This window comes from Tiliqua scincoides, chromosome 4, assembly GCF_035046505.1.
Source record: "Tiliqua scincoides isolate rTilSci1 chromosome 4, rTilSci1.hap2, whole genome shotgun sequence".
NCBI lineage: Eukaryota > Metazoa > Chordata > Lepidosauria > Squamata > Scincidae > Tiliqua > Tiliqua scincoides.
In genome coordinates, this window is record NC_089824.1 from 137,902,510 (window position 1) to 137,923,409 (window position 20,900).

At 41.7% G+C, this 20,900-nt stretch overlaps 1 protein-coding gene across 1 annotated transcript in view; it reads right to left on the reverse strand.

Annotated features, from left to right (window-relative positions):
- Positions 1 to 20,900, reverse strand: part of HS2ST1 (heparan sulfate 2-O-sulfotransferase 1) — a 120,837-nt gene that overhangs the window by 18,924 nt on the left and 81,013 nt on the right. Inside the window, exons 2-3 of the mRNA XM_066625689.1 lie at positions 13,719 to 13,957; positions 3,744 to 3,829 (exon numbers count right to left, since the gene is read on the reverse strand). Of these exons, the coding sequence (XP_066481786.1) occupies positions 3,744 to 3,829; positions 13,719 to 13,957 (325 nt within the window). The remainder of the gene's footprint in view (positions 1 to 3,743; positions 3,830 to 13,718; positions 13,958 to 20,900) is intronic.

A 20,900-nucleotide genomic window follows, 5' to 3' on the forward strand; every position in this document is an offset into this window, starting at 1 on the left:
CAGACTTCACCTCAAGTAACACTGGTAGTACCCGTACCACTGGTTGAGGAAAACTGCACTATAGTACTATCATGCACATTTTTGTTGCATCAGAATTAGACTACTGCTATTTGCTTTACGTGGGACCACCTTTGAAAAGTGTTCAAAAGTTTCAACTGGTGCAAAACGCAATAAACTGTTTTGAATAGAAAAAGTTTTGTTGAGCATGTTACTCTGATACTGTATCAGCTTTTCTGGTATGTACAGTTCTAAGGAATGGTCATTACTTCTAAATGACAGAATATTAAGACTGTCTCCTCCTGCAATTCTGCCTAACCACTGAAATCAGCAGGAGTGGCACTGCTCCTAACTGAATTATGGCAGGGAGGAAGGGGATCCTGCTTTGGCTCTCTGGGGGAAATCAGATTTGGTATCTTCCTTTCTGCTGTTCCAGCAAAAAAAAGTTTTGCCTGACTTTTGACTAGGGGTATAATATGCTTCTCTTAGACAACATGGTTTTCATCAGTTGTGCATTTTTTAATTCAGAAAGGGTTTGAAAAAATTGTTACTGTTTGCTTGATGTTTGTGTTGTGGGTCGCCTTGGGTAACCAGAATAAAGTTAAGTTCTTAAAATACTAAAATATGAACACCCTCAGAATATGTAGATTTCATACTGATTTGTCTTGCAGACAGGGAGGAACAACTTTGGAATTCAGGTAGTCCACACTGCACAAGAGGGAGCATTGGTAATAAATAGGTAAGCATTTCACAGCACCTACTCTGGGTGTTGGGAATGGACTTCTGGTACTTTTCGCTTACTATGCTATGTCAAAAGGTGTCTAGCAACCTCTTAATTCATATGGTCTAATTCAGTGTTCTTCAACCTCTGGATTGCTGCAACCTTTCAGCGCCTGTGCAAGAGAGAGTTTGGATCCAATCCAATAATGGCACTGCTTTAACAAAACTGAGCTCTTGATATAATCCTGCACAGCCTCTTCTCACTTGCCCTGCAGCTCCTAAGGCCTGGTCTGCTAAGGCTGCTACCTCACACGGTTGTCGTGAAGATTCAGGAGGGAGGGGAAACAGGGTGGACAGAATGGGTCCCAGAAGAGGGGTGGGACTGACAGTGGGTCCCAGTCTCATACTTTTTTTTCCCCACAAAGAAGGTTCAAGATAACTGGCCTAATTGGAAAAAAAAAATATGCACAAATTTCACTGCAAACATACTCACCACATGAGTGGGTAGCATACATTAATCAATGTAGGCACTGACTGGGGTCATTTTTCAGACTACTTAAGAGTTTGACCTATACTAGCATACACCATGGGGGCACAGTTGTCTTTACAAAGGGGTGGCAAGTCTGATGACACAGCACAAAAACTTTACCACTTCCTGCATACACTACCTCTAAAGAGAAACATTTGGACACAGGCTATGAAGCAGTGAAAACTAAAGCTACTGGAAGTACCAATTTAATGGATCCAAACATTAGCTGTGAAACCAAGTCAGTCAGATTTCAGTGAGTGCTCTTTTAAATAATGCTCTCCGAGGTACAACAACATGATATGATCATTGCAACAGGCTTACAAAAAGAATACTTTTGGATATAGTTTGATATTTTTAAAATACTGAAAGATTAATGGTTTGATGCAACATCAAAAAAAATTACATGCGCATGCCTTGGTAAATTACCAGATAACTACTGTAGATGCATATAGTACTGTGAAATTTCTACCAAGTAATCAAGTTCCAATTCTCACTTCCCCTGATCTCCAGGTCAATCAGAGGGCAGAGCCTTTCAACTCTGAACAGTTTCCTTTCTCAGCTGAGCTATTGCTCAGCTCAGGCAGGCACCTCATTAGTTCCTATAGTTACTTTCCAGGGACATTCCAGCCAAACTTAACCTTTCATTCTCCTTCCTTCTGCTACAGCCTGGCTCTGCTTGGCAAATGCTTGCAAAGCAGGTCTGTTTTTTGAAACACCAGGATGGGACTCTCCTTCCCAGGCTACAATTCAGTGCACCATTACTGAAGAATAACATCCATGGAAAGCAGTGGGTCTACTTCTGAGTAAAAAGGGTTGCAAATATCTCATCTCTCTGCTGTGAATTGAATTGCACACTCTCAGTTATGTGTTATGGGTTGTATGTTGTACGTAGAGCTTCTGGTTTAACACACCAGACACCTTAAAGTTGTCTTTGATTCATGGTTCTCCTCATGTCCACCTTAAAGGTGGATTTGATTCATGGATCTCCTGCAGTGGTTCCCAACCTTTTTCATGTGCGTATCCCTTGGCAATAATAAACTGTGCCCTTCATATTAGCAAAATGTTTGTAATAATACAAGCCCTCATCTCCTCTCTATGAAAACCCAGATTTCATGTATTCATCACAGTGTTTTCTCTTTTTATGTCTGAGGAACAGAAGACTCCGCCTTTGCCCTGTTTTGCACCAGAAGTGTGCTGAGAAATTCTGGGTGATTGATCACTTTCCATATTATGTTTCAGCTTTTTTACTGTGCTGGTTTTCAATCACTGGTTCATAGATGAATTGATAATTGATGACCAAAAACTAGCTATTGGCGGAGCTTTCACAGCCAACTAGCTACTTCCCTTCCTGCCTTGCTGATCCTTGCAAGGCATTCTGGAGCACAGCCTGCCTTTTTCTGCCATTCTTCTTCAAGTACCCTTAAAGGTCCTGTTGAGTGTCCCTGGGAGTACGTGAATACCAGGTTGGGAACCACTGTTTTACTGGTATGTAGTTTACAGTGCACTTACTTCGATAGTGTTTACAAAAAGGTGACGAAGACCAGAAATTAAAAAGAATAAAAATGTATCTTATGATCTTTTACTATGTTTTTAATAAATTAGAGACTACAGTTCTTAGGTAACAATTAGTGGTAGGTTATTTTTCAGGATGTGGCCTTGGGTAAAATCAGACAAAACTATAGTCAAACACCCCCCTAAGTTTAACCCCTGACTTATCCAAGGGTTATAGAAAATTCCATGATTGTGGGCTCAAAACCTGCCCTCGACTTATCTGTGGGGTTGACTTATAGGCGAGTATCTGCGGTAACTATATGTGGACAATCCATCTTCATTAGTGTTTTGAAAAGTCAAGAATGATTGTCTTGACTTGTGTTGTCATTTGGAGTAACAGACCAGGCTACGGGACAAAGATTTTTGGATGGCAACTTCCACTAATCAAGCCTATGAGGGAGCACAGATAGTCACTGACTGGAGTCTGGGGAAAGGGCAGCACCAGTATTACTACTTCAAAAGTATAGTGAAATTCAGAGTGAACTTTTAACTACTCAAAGGAATAATACACATCAACCAGGAGACAGAGGTTGATGGTTCTATGCCACAGCAATCTCGCTTTACAGCAAATCAGGAAAGAGGTCTATACATGCTTGCACACCCACTCTTCTTTCTCACGGCAAACAAAAATTATTAATTCAGACAGTGTGATTTCTAAGACCTGAGCCCCCAAAGCATAACAAGAAATAAAGGTGGGTGTAGAGGAGGAAAATACTGTTCCAAAACAATCCAAATCAGAACTTAACAATGTGGAAGGAGAAGAGATGAAGTGAAGCAAGTAGGAAAGAAAATGGGAATGCAGATCTTAATAATGTAATTTCTTGTCCTGACCATGAGAGGGCAGTGAAATATAAAGTGAATGAGAGTAAACTACAAAAAGACAACTTGAAGAGAAAATATTTTAAGACCATACCGTTGCAAACTGAGTTATTGAGGTACAACTTACTTGGCAAAATCCAAAAAGGATATGTGCCCATGATAAAATCCTGGTTTCATCTCTTTCCAGGAAGTCACATTCTTCACAAATCGTACCTGAAAGAGAAAATTTTCTGAACTATTAAGCAAATCGTTATTTCAAATCTAAGAAAATACATTTGGAAGCATATACTTGTATATCCAATTAAAAGTGATTCTTATCACTAGATAAAGTGTATTTTATACTTGTGGCATTCTTCCTATAGTCTCATAGTACTTTCTAGGCACGATGAACCACACATCCCATTGCTAAAAATTGGTTAGGATTTGGGTCTTAGTTATCCAGTGAGCCAGATGTTGGTAGAAACACTTTTGCCTTTGGAGCCCCTAGCAGCAGATAAATAACCTGTTTTCTGCCTTGAATGATGCAGTTCTATGAACATAGAAGGAACAGGATTGCCCAATGTGTCAGGAACACTTTCTACTTCTGAAGCCAAGAATATAGGCAACATTGAGCTTTGATAAGTATGGAACACTGAGACCACCTTAGGTGAAAAGGCAATGCCCAGTTTCATCAGAACTTTGTCTGCAAGCAATCTGATGAGTTTGCAGGGTCTGAAAAATCAAGCACACAGTTCACTGGTCCTCCATGCTGAAGTAACATTCGTTAGAAACGTCATCTTGACAGTGAACAGGTAGAAGTCCACCATAATCCATAGACTTGAAAGGTCTCCCATAAGCTGGGATAACACTAAGGACAAACTCCATGATGGAATGAGAGATTCAACAGGTAGATGCATAAGGTTGACACATGTTAGCTAGGCTTTTGAAAAGCCTTCTAACCAGAGGTAAATAGAAAATTGTCTACTGCCAGATAAAAAGTAGATTGCAGTAAAGAACTCTCAAGGAACAATTAAACTCACAGTGAATACTGTACAGTAGGATGTCCCTTGGTTGAAAATTGTTTGTCACAAAGAAATAGAAGCAGGGTTCCTGCTAAAATACATGGCTGCACAGCTCAAAAATGAGCTCTGTGCAGCTCAGAACTTGGCAACCTTGAAATCTGGCAATTGTGTGTGATGCAATCACCGAGCTTAATGAGATGAGTTGCTGCAGCATTACAATACCTTACAAGGAACATAGCACAGAAGTATTTCAGCTCTGCTAAATAAATCTTGTGCATCAAGAATTCCATCAAACGGGCTAAGACAGTGTTTCTCAAACTGTGGGTTGGAACCCACTTGGTGGGTCATGAGCCAATTTCAGATGGGTCCCCATTCATTTCAATATTTTATTTTTAATATATTAGACTTGATGCTACCATGGAATGTGACTGCATTTGAGGAAATGTTACAGACCTGTACTTTTAGCAATCTATTATGTACGCGTATATTCTTTTAACAATGATAGTCAATGGGACTTACTCCTGGGTAAGTGTGGGTAGGAGTGCAGTCTAGGATTGTTACAAATTTTCCTGCTTGATGATGTCACTTCTAGTCATGACATCGTTTCCAGCAGGCCCTGACAGATTCTTGTTCTAAAAAGTGGGTCCCGGTGCTAAATGTGTGAGAACCACTGGGCTAAGATGTCTTTTAGCTCCCCCTGGAGACTAGCTAAGGTCAGACCCTCTAAGATGTCAGCTTCAGTGGTTCAAAATTATAGCATGCTGTTCAGTCTCAATTCTGAGGAAGTTAGGTGAAGATACTGAGCCCTTGCCACGTGGAGCAGAGGTACAAACCAAATTTGCCTTAGCCACCACAGTGTTACCAGATGCAGGTGGCATCTGAACTAGTGAATCATGTTGATCCTGTTGGCAATTAGCAGGAAGGGTGGGAATGCATAAAAGAGGGTCCTTTCCTCAGGGGAAAAATGTATCCCCTACAGAACAGGGATTGTGCCTGGTATGGTTGCAGAATTCCCAGCACCCTGTATTGTAGATCTGTAGAGTAGACCCTAGTGATGTTAGACTGGACGACCTCAATGTTGAGGCTTCATTTGTGGGCAAGTCATTTTCTCTGCTGAGGGCATCCACTAACTTGCTGGATACCCCCACTAGATGAAAAGCAACAGGCTAATATAATGTTGAATGTTCCACTCTAAATCATGTCTGCCACACAGTAAGTGGATTTCAATGCTGTGCCATCCTGTTTGGGCAGTGCCTTGCTGTTGTACTGTCTGCTAAAATTTGTACCTGACCTTCAGCATTTCTAAGATGGCCGACAGCTCGAGAAAGATGAAGTGAGAAGTGACCAAACCTCTATCTTCATAGAAGCCTCATGTATAAACAGTGCCGCTGAGATTGGGGGGGGGGGGTAGAACAATGTTCCCTAGTATAGTTCTTACGGGTGCCATTTCTGGTGCTACTAGGAAAAAGATTTCTTCCAAACACACTGTATTTCCTTCCTCCTTCGCTTTGCTATTTAGGATCCACAAATGCACAACTTTGTAACATTATATATGTAAATACTGGACTAAACATTAAACAAGGTGAAACCTTATGAAGATCCAGGGAAAGCCTGTTACAAACAATGGAAACAGACAACATTCACAAGGCACCAGCGTGTCTGAAAACTGTAATGCCTGAACCAGATGTTATCTTGAAGCAATTTAACTAAGAGAGGTAGCCAAAGGCTGCACTTGGCTTTATTAGATGAACTGATAAATCTGCAATAATGCCATCTGTGGAGCTCTTACTGCAATGCCTGAAATGGATGCACTAAAGCACAGACAAAGTGAGCATACCAGGAAGTATCTCTATACTGTAAGAGATAAAGACATAGCCTCTGCAATTAAGGCAGAAACCTTCCAATTGCACTGTTCTCATCAAGCAGCCCTATATTCAATATATAGCAGAGTTTCTGGAGTATGATATATTTCGCGGGTTATCATAAAACACGATATCAGGAATATAAAAATAAATCTTAGTTTCTGAAACATAATGTGTGAGAAAATAGGACAGTGAACTGTGGGATGCATTCTGAAGGTGATGATGATGCATTGGTATTTCTTTCTATAGCTGACAAGATGGCTTTAGCTGTTATTTGGTAAGATGATGTTGCAAATTCAGCATAAGCTACATCCCTGCACTTTTGTGAAGAGCTTTATTTTGATGGATAGTCTATTGATTTTTACTTATGAAAGTAAGACAGTTCATTAAAATTTCACCTGCTGTCCTGAAACTTACTATTCACCTGGTTTTCTGGTGACAGAAATTTACTGACCAAATTTGTTACAACTACTGCCAATATCTGGTTGTCCATAGTATGTTGTAAGCATTGTTCCTTTAAAGATGCATCACTATGCAGTCCTCCAAAGTTAAGCCAAGTTCCAAATTCCCAGAAATCAGGTGATGACGGGTGTCACTGCTGTGCATCTAAAACAGTGGTTCCCAAACCTTTTAGCACCAGGACCCACTTTTTAAAACACTCTATGGGGACCCACCTAGGTTTACCAGACTTGCAAAAAAGGAGATCTAGAAAGAAATTATTTATTTAAGGAATAAATAACCAGAAAGAAAGAACCATGAACATTTATCTCACTATATTTACACATGCTTGCAAACAGCAGGAGTTCAGCTCCTTGCAGGGCAGTTAGCAGCTACAGTATCTATTTTTTGAACAGCTTCACGGCTTGAGACAATTATCTGATCTTTCCATCACCCCTGGCGACCCGCCAAAAATCAGGTCGCAACCCAGCAGTGAGTCTCAGCCCACAGTTTGGGAACCACTGATCTCAAAACAACAAGGAGCTGTAGTGTAGCCAGCAAGGGGCTCTACACAATGACACAGAACCCTTAGTGGGAGTAAGTAGTCCCTCAGTATCCACAAGGGTTCAGTTCCACAACCCCCATGGATACCTATACCACAGATACTGGAATCTTCTTTCTAACACATTTTAAACATTAAAAACAGTAAGAAAATAGACTTTCCAACCTTTGCACAGCAAAATCATGCCATTTGTAGGGGTGCAGGGCAGTCTTGCTTGCTCCTGGAAGTCATTCTGGGGCAACCCAGAAGTGGTTTCCAGAAGCGCATAAGGCTTTGCTGAAAATGGCATGATTCTGTGGCATGAAGGTAGGGAAGGCTATTTTCTTACTGATTTTAACTCTTAAAACGAGACCCGATATCAGCAGATAGTGAAATCCGTGAATGCTGGACCCACATAAAAGACAGGTCCAACTGTATTGGTTGTAAGGTCCTAGACCAATGTCAAACTTATTTCATACAGCAGGCCAAATAAGATTCATGATGCTAGCAGTCGGCCAATTTTCTACACTGTTTTTGTATAACAGAGACAATGACTAGTAAAGTGGGTAAACACTATTCATAGCCATTGTAAGTTAAGGCTCTATCCACCTGTATCGTACAGCAGTGGTTCTCACCCTTTTTAGCCCGGGACCCACTTCTGAGAATGACAATCTGTCTGAAGCCCGCCGGAAGTGATGCCAGCAACCTGGAAGTGACGTCATTGCCAGAAATGACATCATCAAACAAGAAGTGACAACACTGTTATGGCAGAGCCGGAAGTGATGTCATCAAGCAGGAAGTTCCTGCCTAGAAACTCAAACTGTAAATGACAAGAGACAGTATTTCAGCTCAGAAGCTTCTTCAATTCTCCCTGCCCTCGCTACCATTGCTATCAAGCAAAGAATAAAACATCTGGAACAAAATATTTGTGTAATTATTTACTACTGTTTTTATTTCTGTCTTTATTTACAAAATCTCAAGATACTTCTTGTATTGCGCTAGAAACTAACAAACACTGATGTGGCTATTGATCCTGTGCACAGCATTAGTCAAAAACAAGTGCACCCTACTCATGCACCTCAATACAAGAAGTAGCCTGAGTTTTGGTAAATAAAGGAAATAAAAAGTAGTATCCCCCTCAGAAGGAAGATAAGCAGGGATGCTTCCCCTCATCTCCCCCAAGCCCAAGCACATCTACTCAGAATTGACTCCCATTATTGGCAATGGGACTTACTCCCAGGTAAGAGTAGACAGAATTGCAGCCTAAGAGAGAAGTAAGAAGAGGGGAAGGGCGCACATCAGAGAAGCGGCTGGGGGAGCAGCACTCTCCCTGGGTGCTCCCCCCCACATGCCAGGCTTGCCCCCCCCCCCCGGCTGCTCTCTTGGCAGCCAGGCAACCAGGGATCCCCAGCAAAGATATAAAGAGAGGACGTGCTAGTCAGGGCAGGAAAGGATCAGGGCATCCAGGCGATTTCAGAGAGGGAGAGAGGTCGTGATGCAGAGGATGAGAACGGCAGTGGGGTGATGGTGGTGGTGATGCTGCTTTCAAGGCAGGCTCACAAGAGGGGAGATCACGCGGGTCTGCCTCTACTCACCCAAGCCCTGTGTTCAGGTCTCCACCTACACTCTCCAGCCCAGTCCAGCTGCAGGGGGGGGAGGGGGGAGTTGCTCTGTCTTGCAACCCCAAGGCAGCCCATCCCATCAAGGCAGCCAAGCTGACAAAGGTTGGTGGGGAGAAGCCTGACTGACTCGTCCACGTCTCTCCAGGTCCTTCTTTGCCTGCAATCCAAGCCTTCACTCCGTGATTGGCCCCCCTGAGGGAAGCCTCCGAGTGCAGAGGGAGGTCCAGCTGGAAGGCGGTGGCAGCATGCTTTCTGGGGAAAAGCGGCATGCTGCTTTCTTTGCACATGTGCAAGCCGCTCTTAGTTACGTCTCAATGTAGGGAAGCTTAAAATGGCAACGCCCAGGCTTTGCCCACTTCCAAAATGGCGCTGCCTAGGTCTTTTGCCATCTTCCAAGATGGCTGCCGTCAGCTTCTCGTGACCCACCAGAAATCAGATCGTGACCCACAGTTTGAGAACCACTGTCCTATAGTGCTGTATAATGATTCAATATTTCTCATTTGTTAGGCCATAGGCTTGACATCCCTATTCTACAGTGCATGCATATGTAAGTTTCATACAGATAGCTACTAAAGCAGTTAGTGGCTATGGTGGACTTACTTAGCACTGTTCTTATTCATAAGCACAAGGTAAATGAATGATATTACATTTTCAAAAGAGTAACTTGTGTTGGAGACATTTGATTTTGACTCACTTGCTCTGGAGCAGTCTCATGCAATAGGAATATTCTAGACAGGGTGTGCTTGGGACTATGGCCACAATCCACAGAGAGTGAAGCCGTTAAAGTAAATGGGCATTAAGCATTCATAACTCTATGTTGGCCTACGTATCCATGAAATACAGATTGTTAGATGTAGGGAGAATAGCGGGAGCCAGCAGGCAAGGACTTGCCACTTCCTAATTAGCTTGTCAAATGCCAGGATCTTTGGGGAGGGTGGAAAAGAAGTAAAAACAAAAGCCAGACTAGCCACACAAGTTTCTTTTCCCAGCAGGTGTGTGTGTGTGTGGTGGGGGGGGGGGGTAGAACAATGTTCCCTAGCATGCCTGGATTTAAGAGCTTAAAGAAACATTTTGCATAAGTGTTTCTCATATTAGCTAGAGATTTTAATCCCATAATAAAAATAGCAAAAGCTTCCGCACACTTGTTGATTGCCACAAGTCCCTCTTCTTCTCTCTCCCTTTTGCTGACCCAAACACACCCTGCCTGCCTCTGGTTCATCCTGAGGACTGAAGTGCCAATAATCACCCCGTGGCCTTGTTTGCACACCTTTCTCTGGCTGTAGGCACAGCAGCAAAACCCCAACCTTTTGCTGTGGGCATTGTCTGGCTTGGGCAAGGGTTGCTTTCCATTGGCTGGTAGGGAGAGCCAGAGGAAGGAGGAAGAGAAGCTGCCAGCAGCAACCAGGCACAAGGGAACACATTTTGAGCACATGGTCTAATTAAATTAATTAAACTGGGTCAAGCAAGTGCTTCTGTGTACAACCTATAGAGTATACGTACAGATTATAGCAGTGTTTCTCAAACTGTGGGTTGGGACCCACTAGGTGGTTCGCGAGCCAATTTTGGGTGGGTCCCCATTCATTTCAATATTTTATTTTTAATATATTAGACTTGATGCTACCATGGTATGTGACTACATTTAGGGAAATGTTACAGACCTGTACTTTTAACAAGCTACTATGTATATTCTTTTAACAATGATAGTCAATGGGGCTTACTCCTGGGTAAGTGTGGGTAGGATTGCAGCCTAGGATTGTTAAAAATTTCCTGCTTGCTGATGTCACTTCCAGTGAGTCCTGACAGATTCTCATTCTAAAAAGTGGGTCCTGGTGCTAAATGTGTGAGAACCACTGGATTATAGTATTATAATACAAGTATGTGTTTGAATTATAAAGTGTGTACATTTTTATACACCCTATATTTTTGTCTATTATTTCATATTCAGACCTATGACATAATTTGTTGACAAGGACAATTCCTGTAATAAAAAGAGGTCAGCAGTAAGCAAACAAAGAATACTACAAGTGGAGCCTATTCATCTGCATTAGTTCCATTCCGTGACTCAGCACGATGAACAAAAAATGTGTTGTACTAAATTCCATAGAGTTATACAAATAAACACTCCCTGGGTTTTTTTAAAGCAATCCCCTCTGTTGCTACCACACCTGCCCCTGTATGAGTGAGTGAGTGAGTGAGAGAGTGAGAGAGAGAGCTCCACCTTGCTGCATGTATTCTGGCTACAGAGATTTTCGGGCCCCCCTTCCCCTCTTCAGCCTCTTTGCTAGCTCAGGGGCTCCAGGAGTGTTACTGTTCCTTTGCAAAGGGAACCTCTTCCAGGGCTCCAGGGCTATCCCTGCCTGGGCGAGGCAGAGCCTTTTTGCAGTGTTTTGGGCTGCCTGGAAATGGAGTGAGATGCCAGCGCAGGGCAAAAGAGGCAAAGGTGTGTGTGATTTTCCGTTCCCCCACCCCATCCTTGTTGAGACAAATCCATGGATAAAAATAGGCAGATAAAAAATCCGTGGATAAATAGGCTGCACCTGTATATTGAACTATTTAAGTCAAAGCTTGTGAGTATTTTTCCTACTACTTATCACTCCACTTTACGCATAATGTTGTTTAGTATTTCAGATGGAAGGTAATTTCTTAAATTTAAATGTAAAGGACAAAAAATTTGAACAAGTTTCTACAGAGCAATTTTTCCCTTGCGCTTCTAGAAAAATAGCTTAAAAGCTATTTTTGAATTTCTGGTTTAAGCTGTTTATGTTTTAAGCTGAGATGAGCTTTGTGGAATTGAAAGAGATCAAATGTACTTTTATAGAGAAGAAGAAATCCTGCAAGGAAAAACTAGAAAATGACTGGTATAAGGATTCAGTTTTCTTAGCAGATGGAAGCTTCAACAATTCACCAGGGAGCAAACAAAAAGAATCAGACAGATAAATTAGGGTTCTGCAAAACTGAAAGAAATATGCTTTATAGCCAAGATGGGGCAACAATTATAGAATTCTTGGTAGATAATTTTCACAGTACAGGTGGAGCCTCATTATTCGCAAGGGTTCCGTTCGTGGAACCCACACGAATACCAAACTTTGTGTGAAACCAAGTCATGCAAAATTTGGGCTCCACCAAGCTCCAAACATGACCGGATGTGGCCTCTGGAGGTCCTAGAAGGGCACTTCCGGTTTTCAGGCGAAAACCAGAAGTGCCCTTCTATGACCTCTGGAGGCCTTTCTGAGGCCCATGGAGGCTGTGCGCAACCTCCGCGGGCTTCAGAAAGGCCTCAGAGGCCAGTTTTCTGGAGGCTCTTCTGAGGACTGTGGAGGCCACGTGTAGCCTCCATGGGCATCGAAAAGGCCTCCGGAGGTCCTAGAGAGACATTTCTGGTTTTCGCCTGAAAACCACGTCATGGAGACCACATGCACCCTCCACGGGCCTCAGAGAGCCCTGAAAGCCTTGGGGGCCACTTCTCTAAAGGCTCTTCTAAAGGCCGCTGAGGCTGCGCGCAGCCTCCACAGGTGTCAGTATGACCTCTGGAGGACCCAGAGAGGCACTTCTGGTTTTCGCCTGAAAACCGGAAGTGCCTCTCTAGGTCCTCGGAGACCAATGTGAGGCTCGTGGAGGATGCACATAGCCTCCACGGGCCTCAGAAGAGCCTCTAGAGGTGACTGGAGCTGAGCTCCAGTTGCCTCCAGAAGGCTTAGGTGGGGCCAAGTCTGGCTCCACGCAGGTCCTGGGCACCGGTGTTGAGTCAGATTCGCGAATAAAATTTTTGCGAATAAAGAGGTTCCAACTGTACAGCTCTGTGTTAAATGAAGCCAGACTTCATTAAATCTACAGGTTCTGATTATATCTGTAGGTCCCATCAGCTGATTTACAGGCAACTATGCTCCAAATAACTGGTGGGAAAACAGACAGACAGACAAGATGGTTGTTCACTTGCCTCAGGAGAGTCCCTCTTCATCAGCAGTGGTTTTGTAGGACAGAGGCAGATGCTTATTACTATTTGCTTAGTGATGCGAGCTTCAAAATATATGCCTATCATAGCCCTGCAAAGACTTTTAACAAGGGATAGTCAGCACAAAGGAGAAAACATATAACAGACAAAAGAATGCCCAATTAAGATGGCAGCTTACTGGGCAGAAATGTGAAGGTTGAAATGTGGCAAAAGATGCCCAGACAGGAAAAGTTCTAGTCAACAAGGTGGGAAAAGTCTTGAACGGTACAGTGCACTGTGTTTTATGTCATGTCAAGAATAAAGCTATTGAAGCAGTGACGTACCTGGGGGGTCCTTAGGTGCAAGTACTCCCGGTTGCATGCCCTGCCACTGTGACGGCTGCCCATGCCCACCGCCTCCCTGTTCAGGGGGCCTTAAAAATCATTTCCAGTTTCTCGGGGAAACTGGAAGTGACATTTTCAACCCAGAAGGTCTTCTAAGGCCTCCAAAGGGCCTTAAAACATCATTTCTGGTTTTTCTTCAAAAACCAGAAGTTTCAAGGTCTCAGAAGGCCTTTGGACACGACGGGGGGGGCATCATTTTCCTCGGTGGGGCGTGGCATTCTGAGGTTCTGGCCCCAGTCAGCACAGGGGCCAGGATTGCTACTGTACTGAGGTGAAAGATGAGTCTCCACAGACATAACCTACCTGATCTTGAAGAGACATAACAGGATTGTTTTTGGTTGTGTTGATATGCAGAACATGGTATTTGTTCCTTGCACAAAGATCATAGGCAATATTTGTAAAGGATGTGCTTGCAGTCTTAGGTACTCGATTGTAGATGATCACCACATCATCGTCTTCATCCAGAGTCACATCTGACCGAGAGCCATCTATTGTATGACGCTGCTCAATTTCTCGAACTTCGTGTTTTGCGATAGCTCTCTCTGTAAAACAAAGTGCACAGGTTATTTTAATAATACAAGCAGCCTTTATTTAGTCAGAGGTGGTCAAATTTGAACTTAAACTATTCTTAAATATGTTGAATGTAAGTTACACTGCCTGGGAACTTATTCTATTTAGGTTTGAAACAAGAATAAGAAAAAAGTGGATTTTTAAAAAAAGACATTCACAATAAGACATTTTTTCCACAGCCAATCTAAATATAATTACTATAAAACATCTAGCACTTTGCAATGATAGATAGATGAAATGATACTGCACATAATATGAATTTTACAGAACATTAGCTACTGACCATTCAGGGTTTAGTCAATTAATTGCAAAGAGGAACTGAAATTTAGATAAAGCGGATGTTGTGCTTATTTTAATTAAGCCCCACTCCCCTGTGTATGATATTACAATGAATGGCTTTGCAAAATCCAATTAGATATATTAATTGCAAGTATGATAAGAAAAGAGGCAGAAGCAGCTTAAAACACAATTGTCATTTAGGTGCAATACACCAATCTTGAATACAAAAATGTAACAGACAGAGTGGAAAGGATCAAAAGACACAGCTGCAGTCCTTGAACACTAGAAAAACTACAACTCTACTTTATCCTCAAACCTCAATGTCTCTCCAACTAAACTAACTTTATCTCAAAGTATGACCAGGAGCAGCATCCAACTTAAACACACTTTACCTGTACACTGGTCTTGTCACTTCTGAAAACATGGACTGCCTTATTACTGTGAGTGCTTAGGGCTGCTAAGCCATCAATTCAAATTTTGCATAGTCCAGACTGAACCTGCTCTGATCTCTTTCCTTCCATGATCAACACACTTACTACAACTACAACCACCACCATTCCACGAATTCCATACTCATTTAGTAAGCAAAATACGTGCGGCAATTTTTCTGTGACCGCTTTCCATTATAAGACTCTGAATCGCTGCTCTGCCAATGGACAATAGCCTATTTCAACAGCAAATAAACTGAGTGTGCAGTGTGTGCGCAAAGGACACAAGTATGCACTCACACACATACATATTAAAAAATTACTTTGGATTACTTTCAGATTTTTATTATTTTTCAACTCTGTTAGTTTCCTAATACGTTCAACTCTCTTGTACCCAAATATTCAGCTCCTCATCAGTTCACCCCACTTCTTCCTTTTGTTTAAATAAATCTCATTTTGCTATATTTTATGGATCCTTCCCTGCCCTGATGTATCTGATGATGATGAATCTGAAAAGTGAGCCCAAGGTTGCCATTCTCTGCACATTGACCTGGGAGTAAGCTCTATTGAATAGACCAGTTCTTACTTCCAGTTAAATATGCATAGGATTACTCTGAGGGAAGAGAGACATCCATGGATGGAGAAAAAGCAGAAAGTTTGATTGGCATGTTCTTGTTTTCAATCATCCTGGTGGCATCTCAGCTAAATACGTCCGGGTACGAACAGAACTGTGGGAGGCAGTTTTCAACAGATATCTATGTAAGATCACAGGTATGTGCAACTTCAGGTATGTACACAACCCCTTCCAACGGCATGTATTATCTTGGCCTTCCTCACTTACTGGGACTTGCTTCCAAGTGTTGCCTTTGAACCCACAAAGGAAGCGTGAGGTTCGGTACCCGGCATGCCATGATCCAATTACACACTGAGGAAAGGGGTAGCAGATAACAACTTGTTTATTGCTGGTACCAAAGTAAGGTAGCAAGGAGGCCAGTTGCCTCAGATCATGCACAAGTGTAGCTAGTCGCAGCTAGCTTTTTATACTCAGTTCAAAACAATACGTTCAATAGCAAAAAGTTCAGTAAATTTCCATCCCTGCCACACTCAAACACCTCCTTTACCCCTCCTGTTTTTTGTTGCTTTTGCAAGATAACACAGACCACCTCTGTCTGGTCTTCAAGGATCAAAGTACTGGGGAACTGGGTGAGGGGTGGCACGCAGCTTTTTGCTAACAATCATATTAAGACCAGAGGCAGAATCAGTGAGCTGATGCTAAAATGGCGCTACTTTGGCCAGCGTTTACTAGAGTTCTTGGCTCATGGCATCACAAGTAAAAACACATAAGATTATGTGTTAGTTTTTAATCACTGGTATGTTTTTATTGTTAGCTAACTTATATGAATTTTAATAAAAATACAAATCTTAAAATAACACAGCCAGTTAGCCACAAAAGGGGACCAGAGGGGGAAGAACAAACATACTAATTCCTGTATTTAAAGTAGGCTGATGGAAACCCTCCTATGTACCATTTTTTTTTCTTTGAACCAGAAGTAGAAGCAGCAACATTAGGGTCACACTCATAGCTAGAAGACAAGTGAGAAACATTTTTCTTTAGCTACCTTGTCCCACATAGCATTGACATACAGCATAATATCAAAGGCAGGCCAAGGCAACAGAAGCCCTTGTTAAAGCAAGAAACCCAGGCATAACTGAATAAGCGCACCCACGTGCTAGATTACATGAAAAGCTCAAGATTAAAATGTGAACACAGCTTCAGTAACCTGACACACAAGACTGTATCATAATCCAATCAGGTCCACAATATAAAATTCTAAGGGTTCTATATTTAGAATATAAAATTCTAAATATAAAAAAAAATTTTCCAGCTACCAGATGCTCAGACTACCAGCTGTCGTTTTCCTTTGTCCTGACGTTCCTGCCAGGTTTATTCAACTCTGCATTATATGCAAATTATTTAATTAGCTAACTGGCACAGTTGTCAAGAATATGCATAGGTTCATTCCCAATGTTAATTCAGTGTTATTGAATGATGTCTGCTTTTTGAATCCCTGCATCTAAAAGGATGTGAAGACACAGGCAGGAAAAGTCAGAACTGCTTCCACTACACTATCTCAGTACTCACCTTGGCTCTGTTCAATATACAGCCTCTCAGCATACAGGATTAAACACACTTTTTGGCCAAATCTCATACATGAGAAAAAGGCGAACACTTCTAAGACCAGGCAATCAGACGCTGACATATCCGAACTAACAGCTGCCTATGCAGCTTTATTTCTGTATGAGGAACCTTTAATTACAAATTAACAATTTATGCTTATTACCAAATTTATCAGAATTTCCTGATTGAAAGAAGCTATATCTTTCACTTAAAATGAAAGGTGTAGCCTATATAGCACTGATAAGTAAAAACAATGTTCCTTAGTGATCAACCTCCACAATACAGTGGAATCCAGGGAGGGCTTCTTCAGAAATGGCAAATCGCTGCCCACTTCAAAGCTAGCAGCAGTACCCCTCCATCCTCCTTGCTACAGAGGCCATTCTTCAATTTTATTCCACATAAAGTCATTGCAAATTGGTCACCAAGGATAATGCACCAGATGAACTAAAAAATGTACATTTTCACCCTAACATCCATCTTAGGAAGAAACAAGTGGCCTAATTCTGTCTTAAATATTTCAACTTGAAAGGGACATAAAAATCTCTTTACAAAATCCTTTCCAGATAAAGAATTGAATGACTAACTCAATCATATTTTTATGTTAATTGAGAATGTCAACTGGAACTATCAGTGTTAGTTATATCACAAATCTTTCAGTGGTCACTAAAATAAAGCAGCTAAATGTTTTGAATGGATATGAAAACCTTGGGATATGATTCCTACAGAAAAGGGAACTGCTATAAAAAGGGTGATGTAAGGTCTTGGAGACAGGACAGTTGATCAAGGTTTCACGTTTCAGACGGCCTTTCAGAAATGAGCTAACAGTTCCACATGTTGGAATGTGGATTGAATCATAAGAAAGTGCCACACTTCTTGGCAGTTTGGGAAGCTCTTGTAAGATACTATTTCTAGAAAGTCATCCATTCAATCATTCTGTATGGCAAGTTTTCCTGAGAGCTGAATGGGAGGTATGCAAAAACCTCCCATTCTCTGCTATTACGGCAGGTTCTGCATGCACTGGTGGAGGCAGGAAGGGGGTAAGAGCACGAAACAAGAGTCTGCACCATAAATTATCACTATTGAGCACAATCCAATCAAATGTGGACTTTAATACATTCCAGCTTGAATTTAACTTGCATATATTAGTGAATCAACTTTTTCCCCCTGTATAATTCAACTGCTAGGATATAGATTGAAAGTCTTTTCCGACGAAAATTGCTCTTGAGTAAACATTTATTTATTCAAGAGATTTTTATATCACCTTTCCCAAGACACAAGGCAGTTTACATTGGCAGGCTCTTACAATTACTGTTAAATATAAAACTCACAGAACCCTCAATTTCTCCAGATGTCTCCCTTTCAACGTGTGGTCAACATCCTGGCTGCACACTTGTACCTTCTGAGCCTTCACAGGCAGCTGCAGATCATAGCTTGGCTGGTTCTCAAGATTTCATCTGTCTCTTGTCAACCAACTCCATCACATTCCACACACTTCACATTCCACTGCAAGCTCTGCCAGCGATTACCGCTCTCCCACCTGATCCAAGGCTGACCCTGCTTAGCATCTTCAGGCAGTGCAAAGCTCAACCTCCAGACCACATCACACATTCATTCATTGAGAACTGCACATACTATCCTGTGACTATTTACTCAAGAGCAAGTTCCAAATTTTTGATTGGGAGGCAGAGAGAATACAGTAGATTATCAAAAATGCGCCAAGCTCACCAGTCTCTGGTTCCCCTACTTAAAATAGGGGTGGGGAAAGGAAAGATCAGGTTTACATTCAGGTCCTATCTATCAGTTGAAACGATCTAGATTATTAGGTCCAAAATAAAGGAAGTTTACACTGATTCTCATATTGCAGTGGTTCCCATACTTTTTAACACGAGGGCCCACTTTTTAAAAGGACACTCTATCGGGAGCCACATAGCTTTACTAGATAAACATAGAAAGATTTTTGTTTATTAATATTTTTAAAGCATTAATAATCAGGGTCCGATGGTCTCAAAGCTGCTACATGTTAGAAACAAATCCTTACAAATTGGAAGGTGTGACATTTTAATTTGGGGGTATGAAGATCTCTGAATGAATGCTCACTGCTGTAATTTTCTTGTGCAAACCAGGCCAGGATGCTTGCAAAGAAAAGAAAAGAAAAAGGAAAGGAAATATGTGTCTGTGTGAGAGGGAAACTTTTCAGGACCCACCAAAAATCAGCTCGAGACCACTGGTGGGGCCCAACCCAGTTTGGAAAACAATGTCATATTGTTAAAAGGACTTCAGCCCTTTTCTGAATGGCCTTTGAATAGTATTAGAGAAGAACAAGGAATCCCATTGCCAGAACAAAGCTCTTCTCTCCTTGTGGAATACAAAACTGCTGAAAGACAATTTCTAAAGGTTGCCCAACAGCTGCTGAAGCAAGATTACATGCGCTGCATTTCCCTTTCTATGGTGTGGATCAAGGCAAGGGTATCAAACTTTTTCCACCATTACGACAGGTTCATCACAAACAATAGGGATGTTACACTTGCTTTGTCACTGCTCAATCATGGCAAACTGCATTTGAGGTTATTTTCATCAAGCACATACAGAAAACAAGCTGGGGGGTCTTTATGTCATTTTCAGAAGTTCTACCATTTCAGAGCCGATTCTGTTCTTCCAAGTAATACACAGAGATTTTATGGTGCCCCAATTTATGCAAACATTCAGTCCAGTTTCATTTTTGCAAATACATGCTCTTAAGGTAAGAGGAAATGATGCATATTAATAATTGAATTACCAAGAGGCTGATACTATAGAAGATGTTCAGTCTTCAGAGTGCCACAATGAATTATGTTGCCACAATTACAAATAAATGCAGCTAATCTTTCTCAGCTATTTGTCATGACAACCGAGTTGAGCACATATGATCAGGCATCGAGAACAGTCTTATCTGTCTAACATTTTCTTTATTCATAAGCTTGCACTTTTGGGTGAAGAAATGTTCTATTAAAAAAGTTCTCCAACCTCAGGGAAGTCAGGAGGGGTTGACAGATTAGTGTTAAAGACCAAAAGCTAAGCAGATCACTAAATTGTACCCTTGATTACCAGAAAACCTACTGAGTCTACCTCACATCTATATTTACACCAAACACTTCATCCCTTTTCAAGCTTCTTTGCAGCAAATAAAAGTGGGGCCAGCTTTTTAGAGGTTCTATCCTCTGTAAGTTATTGCACACTGCCTCATATAGCCTGAAAATCTGACTTCCACCTATTGGTAGGACGTATAAATGTAGTTCTGTATCAGCAACTTTATAGAACAATAGGCAGCATGAGGTTTATGGGTCAGACATCGTTCAATAAGGCTTGCTCACTCTGACATCAGAATGATACATGGATAGATGCATAGGGGAGAACAGATGGAAGAAAAAGCTTTGGAGGATCAACACAGTTCTATATTCTCTGCTAAATGAAGATAATTCCTCTTACTAGTTTTAAAAGATTTATATCCCGCCTTTGTTTTGGAATCCAAGATTTATTTAAATGATTTCTATCCCACCTTTCCCTCCACATTCAGAACACTCAATGGCACACAAATATGACTGAATGCTACATAAAGTACAACTCATATAAACACAATTCAAATACAAAACACAATATCAACCAACAGAGATCAAACAATTGAAGGCCTAAACAAGAAAAAGGCACTGCCTTCTCCAAAACAACGAGAAGGCCAGAAAAATCTTTCATGAGAGGGAGTTCCACAGGTAGGAGGCCCTCTCCCGTGCCCCCAGAAGTTACACTTCAGATGGCAGAGGGATATGCAAGAGGACCCCCCGCCCCCCAAAAGAGATATCAGAGCACAGGTAGACTCCGATGGAACAAGGCAGTATGTCAGATAACATTATCCAAAGCCAATGACTAGCACCCTTAAAACACACCTGGAAGCAAACTCACAACTAGTACAGCTAGAACAGAGGTGAGACACGATCCTATCTTGCCCCTGCTAAAATTTCTACAGCCACATTCTATACCACTTGACGCTTCATAGGC